The 24153-nt window shown below is 60.3% G+C and overlaps 1 protein-coding gene and 1 long non-coding RNA gene across 3 annotated transcripts in view; one reads left to right on the forward strand and one right to left on the reverse strand.

The window, feature by feature from the left end:
* Positions 1–18522, forward strand: part of SLC45A4 (solute carrier family 45 member 4) — a 71370-nt gene extending 52848 nt beyond the window's left edge. Inside the window, exons 3-8 of one of the 2 annotated variants that reach the window (XM_082720680.1) lie at positions 9327–9515; positions 11275–11454; positions 11994–13027; positions 13358–13457; positions 14585–14796; positions 16690–18522. In XM_082720680.1, the coding sequence (XP_082576806.1) occupies positions 9327–9515; positions 11275–11454; positions 11994–13027; positions 13358–13457; positions 14585–14796; positions 16690–17049 (2075 nt within the window). In that variant the 3' untranslated portion in view covers positions 17050–18522. The remainder of the gene's footprint in view (positions 1–9326; positions 9516–11274; positions 11455–11993; positions 13028–13357; positions 13458–14584; positions 14797–16689) is intronic. The other variant, XM_082720681.1, reaches the window with a different exon arrangement.
* LOC309859673 lies at positions 18293–21702 on the reverse strand. The gene is made up of 2 exons (XR_014308793.1): positions 20264–21702; positions 18293–20217 (listed from the first exon to the last, which is right to left on the reverse strand). It is a non-coding gene; the product is annotated as an uncharacterized lncRNA (long non-coding RNA).
* Positions 21703–24153: the final 2451 nt, after the last annotated feature.

The following is a 24153-nucleotide window of genomic DNA, read 5'->3' on the forward strand; positions in this document are numbered from 1 at the left end:
TTAATAGTAAGCAGTGTCTTGTAGCAGTTTCCAGACTTAGCAGATTAGTCCTCAGAATTGTGGTGACCAAACATGAAGCAAGTGCACAAATTTGATTAAAGAAGACAGAAAAAATGATGTGCATAATTCCTGCAGGAAAAGCTCATTTAACTGTACAATGAAAGCCAAAGGTCAGTTAAGTAAATTGTAAGCAAAACATTAGAAATATGTGTTGCAATGATAAGATACCAGGCAGCCCAGACACTTGAGTGTGTGTTTGGGGTGACCTGTGGCACCTGTGTGGTGTCCCGACCCCCAACCCCCACCGCCACAGGTGAGCACAGCCAGGTGGCCTCCCGGCTCCCTCCAGAAGTGCGATGGTCAAGGCACAGTTGCAAAGGACTCACTGCAAATAGTATTTTCCTTAAACCTGTATCAGAAATAAAATCAGAATCCCAGAGAGGTTTTTTAAATGGTAAACTTTAGAGCAAATGCTCTCTTAACTTTTCTCTTAAGAACAATCGGCATAGGGCGCCTGGGTGGCTCAGTGGGTTAAGCCGCTGCCTTTGGCTCAGGTCATGATCTCAGGGTCCTGGGATTGAGCCCCACATCAGGCTCTCTGCTCAGTGGGGAGCCTGCTTCCCTCTCTCTCTCTGCCTGCCTCTCTGTCTACGTGTGATCTCTGTCTGTCAAATAAATAAATAAAATCTTAAAAAAAAAAAAAAAAAAAAGAACAATCGGTATAGAATGTGTCCACCCGTAAAATACTTTCCAGATAATGGTAATTTTGTTGTAAAAAAAAAAAGAACCACTCATATCTTAACAAAACATGGACACCCATAAATTACGTAAACAGCATGTCAGTAGGCTGTGTGTCTAGGTGCAGCATCTGTCTGTCTGCCCTCCGTTTAGGTGAAGAGTTGATACTGGTGTATCTTAGCGCTGGTGAAGGCTTTTGGGAGCACAAGAGAGTAACTTCAAGAAACTTCAGTTGAACTTTGAGAATCTGGAGTATCCACGTTAGAAGTACTGTATCTGCAAGTCTGGTTGCGGGGGGGTTTCAAAATGCAAAATGGGAGACCTGGAAACCAGAGTTTCTGTTGGAGGTGGTCGGGGCTGGACAGGGGGAGAGTCCCGGATGGGTGAACGGGCTTGGTTTCCTAAAAGTGGCCAGAGCCCTGGAGGGTTCTGCCAGCAGGAGGTGGGCTGGGTAGCAGGGGTGGGGAGGTCTGACCTTGCATCAGTGCAAATAAATTGTCTTAAGTTCCTTTTAGACTTACACCTGCTTACATTTTGCCGTCATCTAAAAACATGACTAAGGAGCATTGCTGCCTGTCCGGGCGGGAATTGTGTGGACCCAGCTGCAGTTCTGTGCTGTGCCCCACCAGCCCCTGGGGAGGCCTGAGCTCTGGACACTTCTCCAACTCCCCAGGGCCTGTGCCGCCTGTAGCCTGTTGGTCCACACTGCGTGCAGACGGCCCCGGGGAGCGTTGGCAGGGCTAGCGGAAGGCCTTTGGTTCCCGGATTCTCTCACCTTGCTGGATGATGGCCCCAGAGCAGAACTGAACCACAGCCCAGCCGATTTTGCAGGCTCTGTAGACTTGGCTGCGTTGTGGGTTTCAGGGGCTGTTCTCTGCGCCATTGTGACTCGACACTCGGGATTTTTACTTTATTTTTTAAAAGATTTTATTTATTTTGAGAGAGTGTGAGAGCGTGAGCATGAGTCAGGGAGGGGGAGAAGGGGAGGGAGAAGCAGGCCTCCCGCTGAGCAGAGAGGCCCATGCGGGACTCAGTCCCTGGACCCCGACACCATGACCGGAGCCGAAGGCAGATGCTTCACCGACTGAGCCCCCAGGTGCCCCATGACACTCGCGAGTTTTCAGCGGGGGTCCTAGGCATCTGCTGTGCCCTACTTGTTCACCCCCATGAAGAGGGGAGCGGTGTCTGAGCAGAGGGGAGGACCCGTGTCCCGCTGGCTCTCACCTCTGCAGGGCTCCTGCGGAGCCTGAGGTCCCCTGTGGCCCTGCGCCCAAGTGCTACCCCTTCGCAGGGACGTGAGGCAGCACGAGCCCCCTGTCCTCAGGACAGACCAGTGTTCAGAGGAGGGCGCACGCTCTTCGACAGCTAGTTCCCGGCCTCCGCTGGGACAGCCGCAGGGAGCCTCGCTGCTGGGGGAAGTGTCTGAGCCGAGCGCAGGGTGGTGAGTGGGCCATGGAGTGCCAGCTTTCCTGGGTCACGAGGCCACTTGTCCGGGCGGTCACTGTAGGCCCTAGTCATGGCCGCGTGGAGGGGAGTTCTCTAGAGGTAAGCTGTCAGTCTGCTGGGGACCCAGGGCTCAGCTAGCGTCGCGTGTCCCTGACTGCTTCTGGGAGGCTTTGGTGGTGAACAGCGGGCGCTGGTGGGGAGGCCAGGCGCCACGGAACGCCGGCCGCGAGAGTGAAGGGCGAGTGTCCGTGCGAGAGCCTGCCTGCCACTCTGGTCCCAGGCTCGCCTGCTACGTGTCGGTGCTGCCGAAGGGCCGGGCCAACAGCTTCCTCTGGTCCTTTCCTTCGAAGCAGGTTGGCTTGTGCTCAGACCCCACCCAGCCCGCCTGAGGCCGCAGCAATGCTGCCGGGGCCCAGCCGGGCCCAGGGGGCTGGGCCTGGACAGGCAGAGAGGGCCGCAGAGGGCCCCGGGCCATGCCCCCTGCCAGCTCGACGTGCGGGCCTGTGCCGCCCCCGGCTGCTCTCACTGGCCTTCGGGGAGCTCAGCCTCCTCTGAGCGGCAGTTTCTGCTTGTTCCTCAGCCAGCCAGCTGCGGGGAGCATCTCGTCTCAGCCGCCCGCCCGTCTCGGCCTCAGGCAGCCCTCCCTGTTCTGCGGTCATGGCCACGGCGCTCCGCAGGTAGTGGACTGCCGTGGGGCCCAGTCCTTGTCACCCACCTGTGGCCTAGGCATCGCCGCCACCTCGCCGTTCTACTGCTGGTTTCTGCCAGGAGGTCAGGAAAGTGTCAGTGTCCACACCCCCTACGCACGGAACTCTGTAGGATAGGCCGTGCATTTTATGTGTTTTGGGAAGCTTCTGGAAACTTCTTAAATCTTGTGCCTGGCCTTGTGAGTTCCTGTCCTGTCGTGAAGGTGCTTGCTCTGGGCAGCAGACTTCAGAGCTGCGAAGTGGGTGCTTGTGCCAGCCGCTGGGGCGAGAGCAGCTGGCGCGCCGCTGGCGGGAGTGGCCGGGCCGTGCGCTGGGGTGCTTTGCCTGCCTAGCTGCTGGGCGCCCGGGCGGTGGCAGGTTCACGCCCCTGGCTTCCCAGAGGCTCAATGACCCGCCAAGTGCATCCAGCCGGGGTGCTGGTCTCCTCCCCCTTTAAGATAGGACTGGCACCCCCAGCACCAACGCACAGGGAGCCCCCAGTGCAGGGCTGGGGGTGCTATGCACACTTATTCCTGGAAGCAGCCCAGCCTCAGGGCCAGCGCAGGGGCTGTGGGGTGCTTGTTCGGCCAGAAGAAAGACCCTCAGGATCCCCCGGAATTCAGTGCCGCCCAGGAAGTCTGGAGCACTCTGTCCAGAATAGCTCGTTCCAACGTGGCCCGTGGAGCTGCTGGGACCCTCTCGGGCTAGACTTCACCATCGACCCACAGGGAGCACGAGCCCGCTGACCCCTTGCCCTCTGTCTCAGACCCCATGAGGACCTGTACCCCGCCACGGCCCGCCCAGGTTGGGGACTGCACCTTCTGGGTGTCTGAGTGCGCCCCTTCAGGGCTGTAATGAAGGATGACACAGGGAACATGGCCTGGGTGCTGAGGACGCCGCTGAGAGCAGCCTGGGCGGCGGTGGGCTCCTGGCCCTCTGGGAGGGACATGTGCACACACGCGGGGCCTGTTCCTCCTTCCCTGGAAACGCCAGTTGCTTCACCCCACTCCCTACCTGCCCATGGCTCTGGGGTTCTAGAACATTCCACACAGATGGAGGAGTGCTTGCCCCTTCTCTGCCCAGTTGTAGACCCTCCCTGTGCCGGGCGCCCTTTCCTCCCTCGGGCCGTCTCTGGGATGCCCATGGCCCTCGCCAGGGTCCCCCACACAGCTCGTTGGCGTCCGTTCATCAGAGGTCATGCGAGGCTGGTGGGCATTTCCCATGGAGCACTGGTTCTCACGGGTCCGGCGTTATCATGGGATTCTTGCTGCGGATACAGACCTATCTAGATGTGGAAGGCTTTGTCTATCGAAGGAAAGAATGTATGTTCCCATTCCCGGTTCAGATCTTTTGTTAAACATTTATAGGCCACTTTCCCGGTCCCCTGGCTGCCCTCCCCCCCCAAGTACCAGTTTATCAAAGACGACGTGGTGGCATTGAATGGGAGCTGCCGCGCGTGACCAGCGTGGCGGCCGCTGCCCGTGACCTCACACGGCCCTCCGCCGATGCTGACACACTGAGCATTTCCTGTGAACGGGGAGCCTTCCTGGTCCCACCATTGTTGTTCGCCTTCTGCCCCGGAGAAAACAAAAATTATTTACTACGGGCGGCGTGCTGTTTGTTGAGAGCCGGGCTGGGAAATGCACTGTTGGAGGTGTCCCAGTGGCGGCCTCGCAGCAGCGGGGGGCCCAGGCTCGCTTACCCCCAGGGCTGCCTGGGGGACGTGATGGGAAATGCTGATGCTTCTTGCCAATATGCTGGACAAAGAAAGCCACTGCCCTGTGTCCCTTCCGCCATCCCCAGCTTGTTCCCCCTCCCCCTGGGGTGCGTGGGGCTTCCCGCGGGGGAGCCCGGGCTTCACCTTCGGGAGCACTGGGGACATTACCTTTGGGCTGGCACTGCTGCGGGTCTTGTCGGCCCCTCCTGTGCGCTCCCGCCTACCTCAGCCTCTGCTCTGGGGGCCCCTCTGGGGGCACTTTGCTCAATGGGTGCACACTTAGGGTGCCCAGTTGAAGGGGACAGACGGGGCCAGGAAGCCTGGGAGCTGCTGGGCCCGGTGAGTTGCTCTGAGGATGTGTGACGGGGCAGGGTCCAGCCCAGCGTACCCGCCCCGAGTGTCCCAGTCCAGAGACACTGGCGAGGCTCCTGGGCACCAAGTGCTGCAGCCGGGCATGTCTCGAGGCGATCACGCTGGGTATTGATTGGCCGTGTGGTTGGGGGCGAGGGTTGATGAGTGGGGACCAGAGAGAAGATGGGAGGCCTGACCCACCTGTCCTGGTCCAGAGAGCGAGCCACAGGGTGAGCATGCCTCTGGGCTCAGCAGCCACCACGGCACATTCTCTGGGCACCCAGAGGGCACGGGGAGCCGTCCAGGGTCGTGCCAGGCTGCTGCCCATGCTGGCAGCCCTCTCCCGGAGGGACGGGAAACCCTGGTTTCCAGCGGAATGGCTTCCTTCCCGGTCCCCTTGACGGCCAGCTTCTCAAGTCCCATCCGTGCTGTTGCCTATGCTGGGGAAGACCGTGCTGTGTCTCACACTTGCTGGCTCCAGGACTCCTAGGGACACCTTCCTGGCCTCACGTGAGCTGGGTGCTGGTTGGCCGTGGCTTAGCGGACGATGGGACGGGGTCAGGACCCGTCTCACAGCAGGCGTTGGCTGCTTCCAGGTGGCGGTGTGTGCCCAGCAGTCTGTCTTATGTGGCTCGTGTCTATCGTGGAGCCTCGCACCTCAGACAGGCGTGTGAGCGTTTGCAGAATTTAGGCAGGATCATGCACGCGCGGTTCTCCGTGACCAGCCCCGGAGCCTCTCCGCCTTGGGCACAGCTCTGGGAATGATGGAGCCCGGCCCCTCCAGTGGAGCCCACGTCTCTAAGGAGCTCTTCCATGCAGCTTGCTCTCTGCCCGTTGGCTCAGTGGAACTGGGTACTGGAGCTGCTGCCCAGGAGTGCGGTGCACCCCACCTTCGAGACCGGTCGGTGGGGCGTGCGTGCCCGTCTGCAGTTGCTGGGCGACTGTATCATGGGGGCCAGAGGGTGCTACTTGTCACGCTGCGTGCTGGAGCTCAGATAAAAGCAGAAAGAACAGAACAGATTTCTCCGGGCTCCTGTTGCAGGGGAGGGTTTTGAGTCCAGCTAAGTTACTTGTTTACAATGAGAACTGCAGCACTCTTCAAAGGAATGTAGCAGAACGGAGGATCTCTACAACACGTCACTCACCGTGTGAAGGGTACAGCTTAGTGGTGTCAGAAGAAACCGGGAAGCTGAAAACGTGACCCTCACTCCAAGGTGGTGACTCATGGCCGTCGTCAGGCGTCTGTAGGTGTGCTCAAGGCTGTGCCAGTGGGAAGGAGGAGAGCTCAGCGGAGAGATGCTGCTGAAGAAGCAAATGGAAATTCTGGGACTGAAAAATGTGAAATCTGAGAGCTCGGGGAGATCGGGTTGACGTGGGACGCAGCACACCGAGGGCTCGGTTGGCAGAGATGAAGAACAGAGAGGACAAAGACGGAGACCCGAAGGGACAGGGCCACGGGATGTGGGGGTGCAGTGTCCGCGGGTCGCATGCTCTTGCGACTGGGGGTCCCGGAGGAGCGGAGCTAGAGAAGGGGCAGGAGAAAGTTGGGGCACTCACAGGAAGTTTCCCGCGTGTGCTGGAAGACGGGCAGGTTCAGCTTCATGGAGCCAGTGGCGTCTAAGCTGGAGAGAAAGGAAACTTCACTTAGATTCATCGTAGTCAAACTGCCAAAAGCCAACAAGAAAGAGAAAATCTTGCAAGCACCCAGAGGAGAGGAAGACGATTGGCCTCTCTCTCTAGTCACGTGAAATGTCCCCGCCTTCTCTGCAGTAACGGGAGTGACCGCCTCACTGCTCTGGAGGGGGCTGCGGGGGGAGTTAACCCAGGATTCTTTATCCAGCAGAAATACCCTGTCAGACCAGAAGAGAAAGAGATTTTGGGTAAAATAACAAGCGGATTTGCCGTTGGCAGATTGCTGGAAGGAACGCTGACGGAGCTAGACAGCCCAGAGCAGAAGGGACGGGCTACCGTGTGAGCACTCGGGCCTTCAGAAAGGAAGGGGGCATGGTTCAGAGGGAGGTAAAAACAAAGTGAGTTTTCATTTTAATTCCCTTAAACGTGACGGTTTAAACAAGGACTGTCGCACAGACGGGGCTGACCCCCTCTAGCGCGACGCGTGCGTGAAGAGCCTCGGGGGCGAGGACAGTGCCTCCCCGAGGTTCCGGCTCACGTGCCGGCTTCTGCACCGGACGGAGAGTGGTGTGTGATGAGCTCTCCGGAGCAGACCCTTGCAAGAGAAGGCTAAAAAGCCAAAGTGTTAATTAAAACAGAGTTGACTTGGCCGAAAGCAGGCGGGGACAGGAGGTGTGGAGAGACAAGGCGGGGGCGCGGACAGGAACGTGGCATGTAAGCGAGGAGCCTGCGCAGCGCCAGGGGCTGTGTGTGCTCCTGACACCGGGCCCAGGGCTACATAAGGCAAAGATGACCCTAATTCAAAGTTTTGCCACCCCACCCCTAGGCAGGCCCCACAGGTCCCCGCCGGCCATGTGCGCTGGTCCCCGACACTGGTCCAACCTCGCGCACAAAGCGGGAGCCGGGAGCCGCGGCGGGTACTGCCGGGCGCAAGTGCTTGTAGCCAAGGAGGGGGCGGGGGGCGCGGCCGTTGGAGAAGACTTGGCCTCTCACTGGAGAGCATGGGCTTGGGGGGAACACCTGACAATACAGGGTGGGTGTCACAGGGTGGGTGGAGACAGGCCTGGCGGGTGAGAGCGGTCCCGGGATGGAGAGCGCCAGCCACAGCCGAGAGCTGGACTGGAGAGGGGTCCGCAGGCTGCCCGAGGGTGGGTGAATCAGCGGGTTCGGCAGTTAGGGTCTTCCCGCCGGCCAAGCAGTGTTTATTGGTAAAGTTGTGCCGTATTAAAAGCCCCAAAGAAAGTAAGAGTCTACGTACCCCGGGTCAGGAACACTTTCCATTCTTTGACAGGGACTGTGTCGCACACGTGACTGGCCCTTTCCGAGGCTCGTGGTGCCGCACACGGGCTCCTGCCCAGGGCCAGCAAGAGCCCTGCCCGCGGGCTCCTGCTCTCCCCTCTGCCTGCCTTTGAGGAGGAGGGCGGAGGCCCCAGGCCTGCGGGGGAAACCAGAGCTGGCCAGGGGACGCGCTCAGCCTGCTGCTCGTTTACTGAGACATCTGTATGTCTGGTGACTTGCAGTAGGAACCCACCCCACTTTCCCTAGAGCTCCGTGTGATATAGACGTCAGAGCGGATGCCTTGAACTGTGGACTGCGTGCCGGAGTGTTTTAGGGGGTGCTTCCCTCTGCCAGATGAGTGTGGCTCCTGGGGGTGCAGCTCAGCCATTTCCCAGGGCCTGTGGCTGGGCAGAGTGCTAGCCGGGGATCGCTGGTGTGTGGAGCGCTGTCGTCTGAGTCAACTTCTCATGGACGCAGGACACTGGCAGCCTGCAGCAGGGTGGCCAGTCCCTAGTGACCCCCACCCAGATCACGAAGAGAGCACACGAGCCCCAAAGCCCCCACCCCTCCCACGGGCTGCCACCGCGCCGACTTCTGTCAGCAGAAGCTCTGTCAGCCACTCAGACCTCATGTAAACGGAGCCCACGGCGTGTGCCCTGCCGTGGCTGGCATGTGTGGGGTGTGGCTGGCCATGCCCAGCTGCAGCCGGGACCCCTGGCCACTGTGTAGCGCTCGGGTGTGTGGAGTGTGCCGTTCCCCTGGCCACGGGCACGGGCTTTGTGCGAGGGTGGTCTTCCCTTGTCGCTGTGTGACCCTGCGCAGGTTACCTTATCTCTGAGCGTCACATTTGCATTCACGCTGTGGTGCTGGACAACGGGCGTGATAACACCGCCCTCCCTGGGCGGTTAGGAGGTTAGAGCAGAGCAGTTCCCGGTGCCTGATGGAACACCTGGGCTCCAGCCGAACACCTACCCATGCCTCCCCTCTTGGCGGCCGCTCCCCGCCCTCTTGGAAGCCCATAGCGGGGGTCCTTGAGCACATGCGGCCCCTCAGTGAGACTCTTATCATTCTGGCCAAGAAGCCCAGGATGGCACGGGGGTGGGGGGTGTGTGTTCCTCACTGCTACCCCCGTTCTGGGTCCGGTGCCTGTGAGGCCACGTTGAGCAGCTGTAGACGCGGGCCCTGGTCAGTGTGGTCAGTGCCACGGGTGCTCGGTCCCCCTGCACGCGGCAGGTCCAGGTCTGCCAGCTCTAGCAAGTGCCGCTTGTCTCACTGGGTGCCCGGCTGCCGGAGACACCTCCGAGGCCCAGGTGCTGGCCTCCGGCCACCTCATGCTCCTCAGTCGGCGTCGGGTGCATGTCAGATGTCCCGGGCTGGGAGCCAGGTGCTCGGACCTTGCGGGGTCTCCGCTGGACCCAGGGGCACGCGTGTCCGCATGCACGTGCCCGCCCCATGACCGCCCGCCCCCTGTGCTCCAGGCCTTCCGGAGCAGTACTACAGCCTGACCTGGTTCCTGAGCCCCATCCTCGGCCTCATCTTCACGCCCATCATCGGCTCCGCCAGTGACCGCTGCACGCTGAGCTGGGGCCGCCGGCGGCCCTTCATCCTCGCCCTGTGTGTCGGCGTGCTCTTCGGCGTGGCCCTCTTCCTCAACGGCTCGGCCATCGGTGAGTGTCCCCCCGCGTCCCGGCGGGAGGGGCCGTGCTCTCAGCGGAGCCCGGCGGGCAGGCGTGGGGCTTCCGGGCACTCCCGGCGGGGCTGAGGCCGGGCCCCACGTGGGAGCGCCGTGGGGACGTGTTCACAGGGCAGCCCTTCCTGTTGTGACCCGCTTGTCTGCCCCGCGCGCCGACAGCACGTCCTGTTTGCAGCGCGGCTTCAGAAACCCCCTTCTTCTTTCTCCTTTTCTCAGACGTTGGATCGACAGCATCCAGACCCGGTTCTGTGCTTGTTTTTTCTATTCGTGTGCTCGTGCTTTGTTGTGTTGTTTTTAAGTTGAGAAGCTGACGTGGGAAAATGGGTTTGCCCCGAGGGAGCTCATCAGAACTGTTAGAAACAAAACCTGTTTTCTGGCAACGGCTTTTTAAGATCAAGGCCTCATCTGTGTTCTGACGTGTGCACACATGGCCTAGGTCAACATCAAGTGCGTTGGACACTGACAGAGAGGCCCAGAGCCCCTCGGACTCTCAGAGGCCTCTGTGGGGCCAGGCTGGGGCCCGGGAAGGCCACTGCGACCGGCTGGTGGAAGTCCAGGGGCAGGGCGCACTCTCCGTGATCCTGTGGGCTCGGGGCTGCTGGATCTCGGCCTGTCCCCGTCACCCTATGGAGCTGATGTCCCTTCGCAGCACTCTGCCCCGGAGAGACAGCTGTGGTATTCTCCGAGGCTGTGCCTGCACGTGGGCCGGCTGTGGCACCCTGTGTCTACCTGTGCTCACGCCTCTCCTGGCCTCTCCCCTGCGCTTCCTGTGCTGCAGCTAACCTGCTCCGGGCCCCGGGTTGCGTACGCCACCCCCCATATCTACAGGCACAGGATTCCCCCCGGTCTCAGGACCCAGCTCTAGCTTAGCTCAGCCATTGGGGGACCGGTTCGGTCTCTGGGCTCACAGGGGTGTACTCCCCAAGGCCAGTGAGAGGTGGCTTGTGACCGCCGCTTCCTCTGGGTGCTTACAGCCTGCTGCGGGAGGCATTGTGCTGGACGTAGGGCCGTTCCTATCATGCCACAGAGTGGCCCCTTTCTGGCGCTCTGAGAAGGCGCCTGACGACCCCAGGGGAGGTCACTAGTCCTTCCTAGGGTCTGACTGTGGCCCTCTGCACAGCTGGCCTGTGTTTCTGGTTGGGTGTCTTGGGTACAGTCTGACGTACAAAACGTGAGTGTTAGCCTTGAAAGGTTAATTCTTTTTGGAAAAGAAACATGCTCGCTGGGTAGCATCAGGAGGACAGCTTTCAAAGTCTTCCATTGGAAGATGTGGAACCGCAGTGGACGGACCAGGGAGACCCATCACGTGTTCAGGGAGCGCCCTAGGAGTGCCTCTGCAGACCCAGGCCCCAGGGCTGATCGAGCCCCAAGGTGGTGCGTGTGCATATGTGTGTGAGCGCAGAGTCACACGTCATGTTTTCTCCTGGATGCTCCCTTGGTGCTCCCAGTGTGCCCCTCCTTTCCCAGTGATAGGGAGGAAGGATCCTTTTTTAGTTACACAGCATCAAAGTAAGTAAGCGTTGAGGTTCACCGAGCAGCTAACGTGACTGGGGAGAAAAAATAACCATGCGTGTAATAACAGAAATGGAAAACACAAGGCCCATCCTCCATTCTGACCTTCTGCGCCAAGGAGCACGCGCCTTTCTGGCGTTGGCGAGCATGTCCCCACCTCCCCTTGCAGGGGGCCGTCTGCTCTCAGGAGCTGTGATCTGACTGCCCCGTGTGTTGGGCAGGTCTGTCCCTTGGCGATGTCCCCAGCCGCCAGCCCATCGGCATCGTCCTCACCGTGCTGGGGGTGGTCGTCCTGGACTTCAGTGCCGACGCGACCGAGGGCCCCATCCGGGCCTACCTGCTGGACGTGGTGGACAGCGAGGAGCAGGACATGGCCCTGAACATCCACGCCTTCTCTGCCGGTGAGAGCGCAGCCCTGCCCCCGCCCCACCCGGCGCGTGGCAGGACCCGCAGCATGCGGGAGGCTGTTCCCATGGCTCTCTTCCCCACCTCGGGCCGGAGGGCAGGGTGCTGGGGGCTGCTGGTCGGCGCGGCGGGGAGCAGCCCCCGCTGACCGCTCCCTGCGCTCAGGCGCCGTTCTCCTCTGCTGGGAGCGGCAGCTTCCTGAGCTTGAGGGATGACGGTCCGCGCTGCCCGGAGTCACGGGCAAGCCTCCGTTCCCTATCCTGGCAGATAGCTGCTCCCGACGCCTGGGACGGGTCTCTGAAGTCAGAGCTCCAAACCTAGGGTCAGCTGGAGTTTCTCACTGTGTTTTTCCCACCACTTTCCCACTTTCCATCCCCAAAGTTGTCCTGACTCGGCCAGAGCTACAAATGCCAGGCCTGGTCCGTGGTGAAGGGTACAGGCCCTTCGGGTTCTGTCCTGGGTTCTCCCCGTCTGGGAGGGAGTGTCGAGGTGCCCGACACCGCTCACGGCCCCTCTGTCTCTCCTACCCGCTCAGGCCTCGGCGGGGCCATCGGCTATGTGCTGGGCGGGCTGGACTGGACCCAGACCTTCCTGGGCACCTGGTTCCGGACTCAGAACCAAGTGCTCTTCTTCTTCGCGGCCATCATCTTCGTGGTGTCGGTGGCCCTGCACCTGTTCAGCATCGACGAGGAGCAGTACAGCCCCCAGCAAGAGCGGGCCGGGGAGGCGGCTGACGCGCTGGCCCCCGCCGCCCGTGGGAGCGCGCTGGACGGCGGCGTGGGGCTGTTCCCCGAGGAGGTGCGGTCGGAGCACGAGCTCGCGCTGGACTACCTGGGCGCAGGCATGGTGCAGAGCAAGAGCGACTCGGTGCTGCACGTGCCCGACGCCGCGCTCGACCTGGAGCCTGAGCTGCCCTTCCTGCCCGACATCGAGCCCTCCATCTTCCACGACGGCTCGTGCCCCGGCACCCCCCGCAGCACCAGCCAGGAGCTCGCCCGTGCCAGGCCGCCCTGCCTGGCCTCACTGCTCAGGGAATCCGCGAAGGAGGGCGACGCGCTGCTCGAGAATCACGCGCCCGAAGCCAAAGTCCCCAACGGCAGCGGCTCCCCGCCGACGGACGGCCCCGTGGGCTACACCAGGGTGGACGTGAGGCCCGTCGCCGCCGCGTCCGGCTCCATGAGGCGCCGCAGGCACATGTTCCGCCGCCAGGCCTCCAGCACCTTCTCCTACTACGGCAAGATCAGCTCCCACCGCTACCGCTACCGGCGGGCCAACGCCGTGGTCCTCATCAAGCCGTCGCGCAGCATGAGCGACCTGTATGACCTGCAGAAGCGCCAGCGCTGCCGGCACCGCAACCAGAGCGGGGCCACGGCCTCCAGCGGGGACACGGAGAGCGAGGAGGGGGAGGGCGAGACCACTGTGCGGCTGCTGTGGCTGTCCATGCTGAAGATGCCCAGGGAGCTGGCGCGTCTGTGCCTCTGCCACCTGCTCACCTGGTTCTCCGTCATCGCCGAGGCCGTCTTCTACACCGACTTCATGGGTCAGGTCATCTTCGACGGGGACCCCAAGGTGAGGGCCGGGATGTGCCCGCCCCGGGGCCTGGCGGGCATCGGCCTCTGTGCCCCGGCCCGGCGGCTGGCTGTCGCCTGGGGCTGCGCGACCTCACGTTGGGCCTGATGGCCTCCACCCGGGCTCTGGTGCCAGGTGCGGCTGGGAGGGGCTGGAACCACCTGTGCGGAGCCTGGCCTGTACCGGGACTGCGTCTCCTTTCGGGGCAGCGTTCACCGCGGCTCATAAACAGCCCACCTGCACTTGAGATGGAAAGTCCCCTCCTTTGCCCAAAGGCTGTGGCACATGATCCCTGCCCCGCCTTGAGCCCCAGTCTCTTTTCTGGAACAGGCTCCCTCCAACTCAACCGCCTGGCAGGCCTACAACGCGGGCATGAAGATGGGCTGCTGGGGCCTGGTGATTTACGCGGCCACCGGCGCGATCTGCTCAGGTAGGCCGACCTCCAGGCGGGGAGCAGCTGCACTCTTGGGGGTGCTCAGTGGTGGGAAACAGGGCCCAGGTCGTCCTGTCTGGAAAATGGGCCTGACTTGGAACAGGGCTGTGGCTCAGGGCCAGAAGCATGGAAGCTCGTGTGTCTGGATTTGGGCATCCTCAGACCACGTGCAGGCTGTCCTCTGTGCTGGTTCCTTCCCTGGGGGCTCCTCAGAGAGGGGCTCTGGCAAGGGACGGGTTTGGGGGAATGGGAGACAGCAGGAACCGGGCCCGCGGGCTGGGAGAGGGGTCTTTTGTGCTTAGCCAGGAGTACAGGGGAGGTGGGGTCTGCAGACCTCCTGGAGGAGAGGCCTTTCCCTGCAGGTGTGGTTTCATCCTTGAGGAGAGGGAGGTCGGGGTGACAGGCCTCAGTCTTGGGAACAGCATGCCTAGGCCCACCTTCCAGGAATGGGGCACAGCGGGGTCCAGGGTCCCCTGAGCAAGTCTGCTCTGGGTCCTTCCTGTTCTCTACGTGTACCTAGAGGGGGAGGTTGGCGTTATTTCAGCCTGGTCTGGACTTGAGGGTGGCCAAGGTCAATGGAGCAGCAGGAAGCCGGCCTGAAGGTCACACAGCATTGTCTGTGAAGCCTCAGAGAGGCTTCCTGGGGGAGGTGACCTTAAGCCGCTGGGCCAGAAGGGGCAAGCAGGAGTCTGTCCCTCTAGACTCAGGGGTTTACACTCCGGGGAAACCAGCCACAATTTGAGATCTTAAGTCAAGACTGGGTGTCGGGCTGTTCCCCGTGGGAAGGGTCTGGGCCAGGCTGGCCTGCAGGGCGAGGAGGCCCCAGGGAGCTACTGGGTGGGACCAGGCTCTGGACTCTGGGACCCAACCTAGGAGGGCTGACGCCTGAGGTGCCAGAGCCCCGGGGAGTTGAGCGGGGTACCATGGGCTCGCACGCGTGATGGGGGCCGGTGGGACTCGGTGGGGCGGCGGGGCGGGGCGGGGGAGGGCTCTGGATAGCAGCAGCAGCAGGAGGTGGCCGACTAAAGTGGGGTGGGCACGCAGCTCACTGTGGGTCACTGTGGGTCACTGTCTTGTGGCCGTACTCTGTGGGTCACTGTCCCGTGGCCGTACTCTCTCTGCAGCGCTGCTACAGAAGTATCTGGACAACTACGATCTGAGCATCAGGGTCATCTACGTGCTGGGGACGCTGGGCTTCTCCATCGGCACGGCCGTGATGGCCCTATTCGCCAACGTCTATGTGGCCATGGTCATGATCAGCACCATGGGTATCGTCTCCATGAGCATCTCCTACTGCCCCTACGCCCTGCTCGGGCAGTACCACGACATCAAGGAGGTGCGTCCAAAGCTGGGGGCTGGGGTCGGGGGCAATGGTGGGGCCCGAGGTCACCAGCCGAAGATGTAGCTCAGGTCGGATCATCAGGCTCCTCTGGCTCCAAAGCCCCGCTCTTTCTCCACTCGTCTCTAGGCAGAGAGCTCTGTACCTTCTGCCGGGGGGGGGCATTTGGGGTGCAAATGGCCCCCCAGATCTTCGGTTCTGAAGGTCCCCCCAAATTGGGTCGGTCTGAGGTACCGGCTCCTTCCATGGCCTACCTGACAGTGCGGCTTCCGGTGCATCTTAAGGGATTTGGTCGGGCACCCGGGAGGCTGCCTGCCCCTTGCTGTCCCCTCGCAGACCCCAAAGCGGGGGAGCTTGGCCGGCACTGACCTGCGCAGTAGGGCGTGAGCCCCCTGGGTCCGTCTGTGCTTTGAGCAGCTGCGTTTAGAGAGGGAGCAGACAGGTGCAGTCAGTGTAACAGCAAATGCTGTTCGTCGCCATACGTCCCAGACACCATGATTTCAGCACATCCCATATAAAATTCTGATTATTCTCCCCGAGCCTCCCTCTTGACTCGGACCAGCCGCATCTCAAAGTGCTCCGTGGCCACAGTGCTGGTGTAGACCGTGTTTCTCAAACTCAGACACAGACCCTAAAAGGAAAGGAAAACACGGAGAAAGGAAAAAAGTAAACCCAAACTATGTTTAATCTTCTCTTGCACGATTAGAGAAGCAAAGTAAATCCGCAGTGATTAGGTACCTATGAAATGCCAAACTAATGAAAATCCAAGTAACCACATCGTGTTTTCTAATAAGCTGTTGTGTTGGAGTGTCACGCGACTACAGAGAAGTACACACACTGTAAGCAAACAGTGTAAGTGGGTTTTTGGACAACAAACTGGAAAGAGTAATGCAGACATGGCAACAACAGGAAGCTGGTCCTTGTCCTCACCTCTGACCCCGTGTCATCCTCTTGCCAGTGTTTGAACCTCTTGGGACCAGAGTGTCTGCCTTGCCTTCACGCCTGTGCTTCCCTCCTGTGGTTGCAGAACGTGGCTCTTTCCCTCCCGGTCTCACTGTCGGCCACAGTCTGTGCTGCACTCTGCTGGCGGTGACATTGGGTGGCACCCTTGTCGCGCGCGCGCGCGCGCGTGTGTGTGCGTGTGTGTGGTAGAGGAGCACGACTTCATTTCCCCTCGTCCGGGTAGCTATGTGACCCAGTGCCACTCACATGAGGGCCACCCGGTCCCTGCCCGCACTGCGGTGCTGACCTTGTCCGAGCTGGGTGCCGGTCTGTGGGGGGTGGCGTTTCTGGTTCCTCTGTCGTCTTCCACTGGCCGGTCTGTTCTCAGACCAGTGCTCTGTTCTAAAGTAGCTTCATAGTAAGACCGAAATCTGGTGCCGTGGGTCCTTCATCTTTGCTTTTTGAGATCATCTTGGGTGTTCCTGACGGTTTACTTTTCATCTGAGTGTGAGAGCAGTTTCCGGGCTTTGACATTGGAAGTACGTTGATTGTATAGATCAGTTTGGGGAGAGTTACGAACTTGATAGTGCGGAGGTTTTCTAGCCACAAAGATGCTGCATTCTCCGGTTAATCTTCGAGTGCAGCCGTAGACACTTCCGACATCACACACAGTCCCACCACCCGTGTACCATGAGATTTATGTTTTCTTTTCCACTCCTTAACATGTTTTCCATTTTCCTTGCCTTATTGCAATGGCCAGAGTCTCCAATACAGTGTTGAATAGAAGTGGGACGGGGTCGGGGAGACAGGCTGAGTGGTCACCAAGCAGCCAACGGAAGGCAAGTTCTGTTTCCAGACTTCTGAGCTCACATTCAACAAACCATGGCGGTGTTGACTGACGGGCCGACCCCCGCCGCGGCCCTCACTCGCCGGCTCTCTCTCTTGCAGTACGTCCACCACAGCCCCGGGAACTCCAAGCGCGGCTTCGGCATAGACTGTGCCATCCTGTCCTGCCAGGTGTACATCTCCCAGATCCTGGTGGCGTCTGCCCTCGGGGGCGTGGTCGATGCTGTGGGGACCGTGCGCGTCATCCCCATGGTGGCCTCCGTGGGCTCTTTCCTGGGCTTCCTGACGGCCACGTTCCTGGTGATCTACCCGGAGGTGTCGGAAGAGGCCAAGGAGGAGCAGGAGGGCCTGTCTAATCGGCCACCGGGTGACGGCGGGGACGGCAGCCAGAAGCCCACCGTCTTGACCCTGTCCCGGAAGGAGGGCCTACAGGGGCTGGTGGAGACGGAGTCGATGGTCTGAGCCTCGCCCCTGTGCGCACACATTCCTGGGGTGGGGTGGGTTGGGGATGGCGGGCGGGTTGGTCACTGTGGCTCTGGTGATGGCACAAAGCAGAGTTCCTTCACTACACGGGTGGGGGTGCGGTAGCTCTAGGGTAGGCCTGGGCCTCTGGGCAGAAACACCACACTGATTACTTTTTCCACGATTAAAAAAATCATTTGAAATTTTTTTTTTTTTAATTGAAAAGGAGCTTCTGATTTCAACTGTTTAATTTTGCAGGTATATTATTCTGCATGTTTTTAAATCGTAAGGCAGATTTACACTAGACACAAGCAATCCAGAGAAAAATAAGATTTTCATTTCCAAGGTCATAATTGAAAACCACAAGTCCGTGCTGTGGCTCGCCGCCTGCGGTCTGCGGATTAAAGAGAGCAGCCGTGTGGCCAGTCCCTGGGCCTCTCTGCGCCCTCTGGGGGGCCTGCAGGTGTCAGATCTCACGTTCTGTTGGTGCTGCCATTATTGGAGAGTATTTTTATCATTATTTTAGAAAAAAAATTTTTTTTTTTTCTCTCAAAACTGGTTTTCTTAAGGAAACCGTGTTTTCTTTTCCTCAGAGATTCTGATGGCACCGGGGGCAGGCCCGCCTCTGGGCAGTGGGAAGTGGCAGCCGCACCCCCATCCTGAACCTGTGCTGCCGGGAGGGCCCCAGGGCACCTGGGGGGCGGGACAGGGTCCACTGGGGGTGGCCTGCGGGGACAGCGGGCTGGGACGGGCACCTGCAGCCAGCAGCATCCCAGGGAGCAGACAGGCCCCCTGCAGGTGCACACCCATGTCTGCGCCTGGACCCCCAACCTCATCATCTTTGTCCGGAGCTCCCCAGAGAGGAGATGGACTCTTTCGTTGCACTTTGACTCGTGTTTAAACCATTTGTTGGGGAAATCATGAGGGCAGAGCTCCAGGTGCGGCCTCGGCCCCTGGGACCTGCCGCCAGGCCTACCTCGGGTGCGTGGGACGCGGCCCCGGCCTCTTCTGACCTCTTCTGACCTCTCGGGCCTGCTGGGCCCACGCCGGAGTCGGGGCAGTGGCGAAGTGATGCGAGTGTCTGGGACCTGAGGATGGTCCCCTCCCCCGCAGGACCTGGTGCGGTCTCCGCTCTGAGCATCTCAGCCAAACGCAGACTTGGGGGAAGGCACGTGGTCGATAGACGCCGCAGCTGCTGGGGAATGCTTTCCAGACCATTCTCTCACGACTGAGCAGTGTCTGCTTTTCTCACTTGGAATGATCGGTCTGAGCTTCCTGATGTCACCTGGACACAGACGATGGTCATACTTCGCTGCCTCAAGTTCTTTTTTTTTTTTTTTTTAATGAAGAACTTTCAGATGCATGAACAATCATGCCGCAGTATCATTCTAGAGCAGATATATACACGTATATATATATATTTCAAGAGGAGACTAAGCAGTTTTTAAATAAATTACTTGAATTTTCTGTGTATTCCAAGGACTGGCTGTTTTGTGTGCCTGGCCGGCCTCTGGTCATGTCGCATCTCGCAGCCACTGGTGGCGTTTTGGGTCCGCGTCGCTCCCCTTCTGCCCAGGAGCTCACCTCGGAGAGCCGACCTCCCAGAGCCGGCGCGGGGTAGTGAGCGTTCTGTGCGCGTTCATGCGGGAGGCTGGCCTCGCGGACGCGGAGCCGGGGCAGGGAGAGTCCGCCCGGCCTGGTGCGAAGCCCCAGTCTCCTGCTCCAGCTGGGTGGGCCCCCAGGACAGGCCCCTATCTCCAGCTCAGCCCATCATCCCCCTAGTGGCCTTCCGGCCCCGGCTTCTCCCGCCGTGGGTCCTCCTGATCGCAGGGTCTGAGTAGCCGGCCTGCTCCCGACAGCCAGGAAAGCCAGTGGCAGGAGAGCAGCTGATCCAGGGTCGGGGGTGGGGGCTGGAAAAGTCCCGAATCCAGGTGTGCAGCGAAGCAAGCACGTGTCTTGGGTCAGGAGGACCGCTGTGGGGCGGGGGGTGGGGCCCCCAGACGTGGGAGCCCCATGGCTGCATGGGCCATGCGCCTGGGGCCTGGCCAGGTCTTGGTGTTCAGGCACTAGGGCCTTATGGTGGGGCTGCCATCCACAAAACCTGTTAACCCTTGACATCCCAGCCTTCCCCCACCATGCTCTGGAACAACAAGGGCCCTGGGGGACGCTGTGTTGGAAGCGGAAGCCGGCCCTGGGCAGGGCTGCCTCAGCAGATTCTAGTCGGACATGGATGTTCCTGACGGTTCTTCCTCACTCCTGGGTCTGGTCAGGGTGCAGACCTGTGAGGAGAGGGAGGTTCCTCGTGGTCTGGATCGGAGTCCCTCTCCATAGCTGCCTTCCTGGGCCCTTGCTCCCGGCGGGAGCATAGAGGGGCGCTCGGCCCACCCACGCAGGGAGATGATTTCAGGGTTGCACTGACTCGAGAGCCTCCAGTGTCTTAAGAGCCGTGAGGAGGAGCTGGCCGTTTGCACACAGTTGTGCTCTGTGGCTCAGGGTTGGGGGTTGGGGGGTGTGATTTCTAATGCAGTAGCCAGGGCGGACCTGGTGGGGACCCAGCAGGAGAGTGTCCCGGAGCGGGCCATCTTCAGCCCGTGCCCGAGGGTTCTGCGGCAGGCCTGCAGGTGTCGGTGCGCAGGACAGGTGGCCCTGGGGCTCATGGGCACAGGTCCGTGGGCTGGGAGTGTGGCCTGGAGGGGTTCTGTTCAGTTGGTTGCTGTGTCCTGGAAATGGGCTGATTACCAAAACAGGGTAACGTGGCTGACTTGCTCTTTTGTTCCCTGTCTCAGATGACCCAAACCCGTGCAGCCAAAGCCTGGCCCGTGCTGGAGCCTGTGTGTGGGCGGGGAGGCTCCGTGTCAGGCCGGGCAGCACGCCCCCCGCGCCTGCTTCCCTGTCCTGTGTGACGCTGTTGTGACCTTCGGGTGGCTAAGGGCCCGCAGCGTCTGTCCCCGCCCTGGAGTCCCCCGAGAGCGCCAGGCCCCACTCAGAGGTGCTCAGGTGTGTTCTTGCAGGTGTCAGTGTGGGGGGATGGGGTTCTCCGAGCCCCCGCCCCAAAAGCCCACCTGTCTGTGGGGCTGCAGGAAGCAGGACATGAGCTGGGCCTGTGAGCCCCGCTCCCCCCCTCGGCGGCCCAGCCTCGTGGCACTAACATAGCGCGTCCGACGCCTTCTGTCCCGTGTCTGTGGGGGTCGCCGCAGCTGGGGGTGGGGGACACCTGTCACAGCCCGAGTTCGTGACACACCAGCTCCCACCAGACACCACCTCAAACAGGCGTAGCCGAACGTTCCTTTCGGCCAGCTGTCCAGCTCCTGTCACCCTGGGGAGGGTGGGGCGCCAGTGGCCGGGCCTCGCAGGTGGCTCATGCTGGGGACAGGCCGGTCTTCCCCATGTTGCATCCGCAGGCATTCATCTTCCTGTTTCTGGGGCTGGGGGGCCGCCGGCCTGCTTCCCGAGCTCCCGGAGTGGGCATGCGGCTGGCGGTGGACTCGGCCCAGCCCCTTCTGGGAGTGGGGTCGATGCACCCCGGCCCTGAACATGCCTCACATCTGGGAGCCCAGCCTCCGCTGCTCCTCTCACGGGAAGCCAGCCGCCACCGTCCGGGCCTTACCCCCCCCCCCCCCCCGCAGTCTTGAGAGGGCGGTCCCCCCCCCCCCCAACCTCGGGCTGGGGGCAGGGCACGTCTCCGATGCTGTGGACTGAGACGGTCTCTTGGTGGCAGAAGGACCCGTTTTTGGGAAATGCCTCTTGTTACAGGACGAAGTCCCCAGGCATCTCGGAACGACGCTACTTAGTTCTGTTGTGAACTTGCCACAGGACTTTTTTTTTTATCAACTTATTAAGTTGGGTAGTGTGACAACTCTTGCTGGTTTCAGCAACAATGTAAGTGTGTGTTAGACACACAGTGTCTTATGAGGAAAAGCGCTTATAAAGAAGAATAATACCACATATTAAATTTTTATATTGGGTGCTAAGAAGGGGCCGGACGTCGGTGTGTCTGTGTGCCGAGCGCCGGCCGCGTCGTTTCCTTCTGGGTGCCCCGAGCTTGCGTGTCCGCCGGGTTCTGTCTTGCACACGGTTCTGTCTGGAACGCTCGGTCTCCCCCCAGGGCCTCCCGGGGTCTGTTTTGCTGTAACTTTGTGGTTAAATCTTAATAAACCTTTCCCTACCAGGTGACCACGTGGGTGTGTCCGAATCACTTCCCCGCAGCCCCTCCCTGTGCCTTCCTGGGGCTGGGCTGGGGACCCAGGCCCCTCCCCCATCCTGAGCCCTGGTGGGTCTGGTGGGGGGAGGGCAGAGAGCCCCCAGGCCCACTGCTGTGTGGACAAAGTATGGGCTCAGGAAGTCTCCCCAGAACTCCTTCCCCACCAGTTCCCAAACCTGGGGGCCTGTGCTGGAACCCCCACCTTCAGCGGGGGTGGGGGGGACACCAGGACAGATCCCACAGCCAGGGGGAAGGAGGTCACAGCTCTGCCTGCCTCCCGGCCTGGGGGCACCCAAGTGGGAGCTCAGGCCCAGCCAGGGGGGGGTGGGTTGGGGGTGACTCCTGCCCAGCAAGCTGGCTGGGGCCCCAGGACAGGTGTGGTCGCAGGTCTGGCAGCCCCTCCCGGGAAGAGGGAGCTGCTCAGAAGCTGGGCCTGTACCTCCGGCCACACAGGTAAGTAGCTGAAGCCTGAGGTTCAGGGTGCCTGGGCCTTGGGCTGGGTGAGGTCCTGGGCAGGGGAAGGTGTTGTGCCCCCCCTTCCCCGCCCCGCAACGTGGCCCAGAGGAAGTGGGGGTGGGGGCTTGCCCTAGGCCACTTGGCCAGTGATAGCTGAACCCAGGACAGGGCGCAGAGGAGGCTGGGTGGGGCCCGGGGAGGGAAGGAGGGGGCAGGGAGGGAGGGGGTGGTGGCCAGAGGCTGGAGTTCCTGGAGCTCCCTCGCCAGCAAGCCTTCCCGCCCCCTGGAGCCACAGCGCCCCCTGCCGTCTGCCCAGCGGCCGCCAGCCTCCCCTAGTGCGGGGGGGGGGGCAGCCCGCCAGACTTCGCACATGCTGATGTGGTTTTTTTCTTACAAAAATGGAACCACACATGGGTTTGCAATCTACATGTTCTGTTGAGTAAGACCTTGATCATCTTATTTGCACGTTTAGTTCTCCTACATCCTTTTAATAAGATGAACAAGATGAACGGGGGGGGGGGCGGTGGTTGTGGCACCGGGTGGCCCAGTCAGTTAAGCCTGCCTTCAGCTCAAGTCATGGTCTCAGGGTCCTGGGATCAAGCCCCACATCAGGCTCCCTGCTCCACAGGAAGCCTGCTTCTCTCTCTCCCTCTCCCCCTGCTTGTGTTCCCTCTCTCGCTGTGTCTCTCTCTGTCAAATAAATAAATTCTTTTTTAAAAAAAGTTGAACAGGGGCGCCCAGGTGACTCAGTGGGTTAAGCCTCTGCCTTCAGCTCAGGTCATGGTCTCAGGGTCCTGGGATCGAACCCCGCATCGGGTTCTCTGCTCAGCAGGGAGCCTGTTTCCTCCTCTCTCTCTCTCTGCCTGCCTCTCTGCCTACTTGTGATCTCTCTCTGTCAAATAAATAAATAAAATCTTAAAGAAAGTTTAACAGAGGGTTTTTGTTGTAGGAGTTTTCTGGTTTTTGTTCATGAAGTTTATATCTATTGTGTACCATCCCCTCTACCTTCCTAAAAGTGTAGCATTCATTTACTTGTTCTCGGTGATGCACTTGAGGATTTTCCTGGGAAGAGTGGGACCCCTCAAATGGGACATGCGTCGACGAGAACACTTTATTTGTGAAACAGTGAAGTTGTCAGAGAGCTCCCATCTGGTTTCTGACTCTGGACACCACTCTGGTTGTAATCATCAGTCTTTGCTTCCACTAACGTGGCTCCTTAACCTCATTAGGTCACTTCCAACGAAATGGAAAGGAGCAGACTGTGATAATCTTTAGATGAGGAAACCAGAGAGCAGAAGGCGGACACACATCTGTTCCAGGCTGTTAGAAATGATAGAAAACACACGTACACCCAAGACAGGAGGAGGAATCCTGGTTGGGTGGGAGCAGTCACCCGACTTCCTCCTTCTGCAGGGGTCGGGGGTGGGGTGGGGGGCAACTTACGTGTCCCACGGCCCCCGGCGGCAGGTGGCCGGTCCCGGACTGAAGTCCTCCGTGCCGCAGCTCCTCGAACAGGCACGGGACGGTGCTGCACAGTACGAAGTGAGCAGAGACCGGGCATCAACTCGCCGACTGGGAAACTGCATCGGTAACGTATATAGTTGAAGTTTGATTGTGATTTATTATTTTCTTTTTGCTTTACAAATTAGCTTTATTGATTCTGATTTATAGGCAGTAAGACTGAGCGGTTTCAAGCGCCCAGCGTTCCGACAAACGCACACAGTAGGAACTTGTCCCTGCCGCTGCCGCCTCACGGCTCACGCAGACCGCCCAGCAGTTCACGCCTCGGGGTGTTTCCCGAGAGAAAGGAAAACCCAGAAACGTCTATCGCACATGCTCACGGCCAGAGGTCGTGTCACACGGAAAAGTGCTCCCCTCCTCACACCGCTTCGAACTGACCATCCCGGGTCTGCGTTGTGTCACCAGAGAACCCCGCGGTGTGACGCGCTCCTCCCGCAAGCGCTACAGTGCGAGGCCTGTGTGATTTCAGGTTTGTTCCCGCTTTGTTGCTGCTTTGGACCCGATGACGAGCGTCCGTCCGTCCGTCCGCAGAGCAGCTGGTGGGCTCGGGTTTTGCCACTTCTCGGTTCCTGCAGACGCAGACTTTTCCGATCTCCCCAAAACTGCCGGAGCGGGGCTGCAGTGGTTTTGACTATTAAAAGCTACTGTAGGGCACCCGGGTGGCTCAGTTGTTTGAGTGACTGCCTGCAGCTGAGGTCATGGTCCTGGAGTCTTGGGTTCCGTCCTGGGTTCCGCCCCGGGCTCCCTGCTCGGCGGGGGGTCTGCTTGTCCCGCTCCCCTTCCCCCTCTCATGCTCCCTCTCTCCCATTCTCTCTCTCAAGTGAATAAATAAAAACTTAAAAAAAAAAAAATCTACTGTATGTTCCCAGAGGTCGGTGGGGGCCTACGATTCTGCGTTCCCACAGCGACAAGCGAGGGCTCTGGCT

Source organism: Mustela nivalis (assembly GCF_964662115.1).
Source record: "Mustela nivalis genome assembly, chromosome: 2".
Taxonomy (NCBI): Eukaryota; Metazoa; Chordata; class Mammalia; order Carnivora; family Mustelidae; genus Mustela; species Mustela nivalis.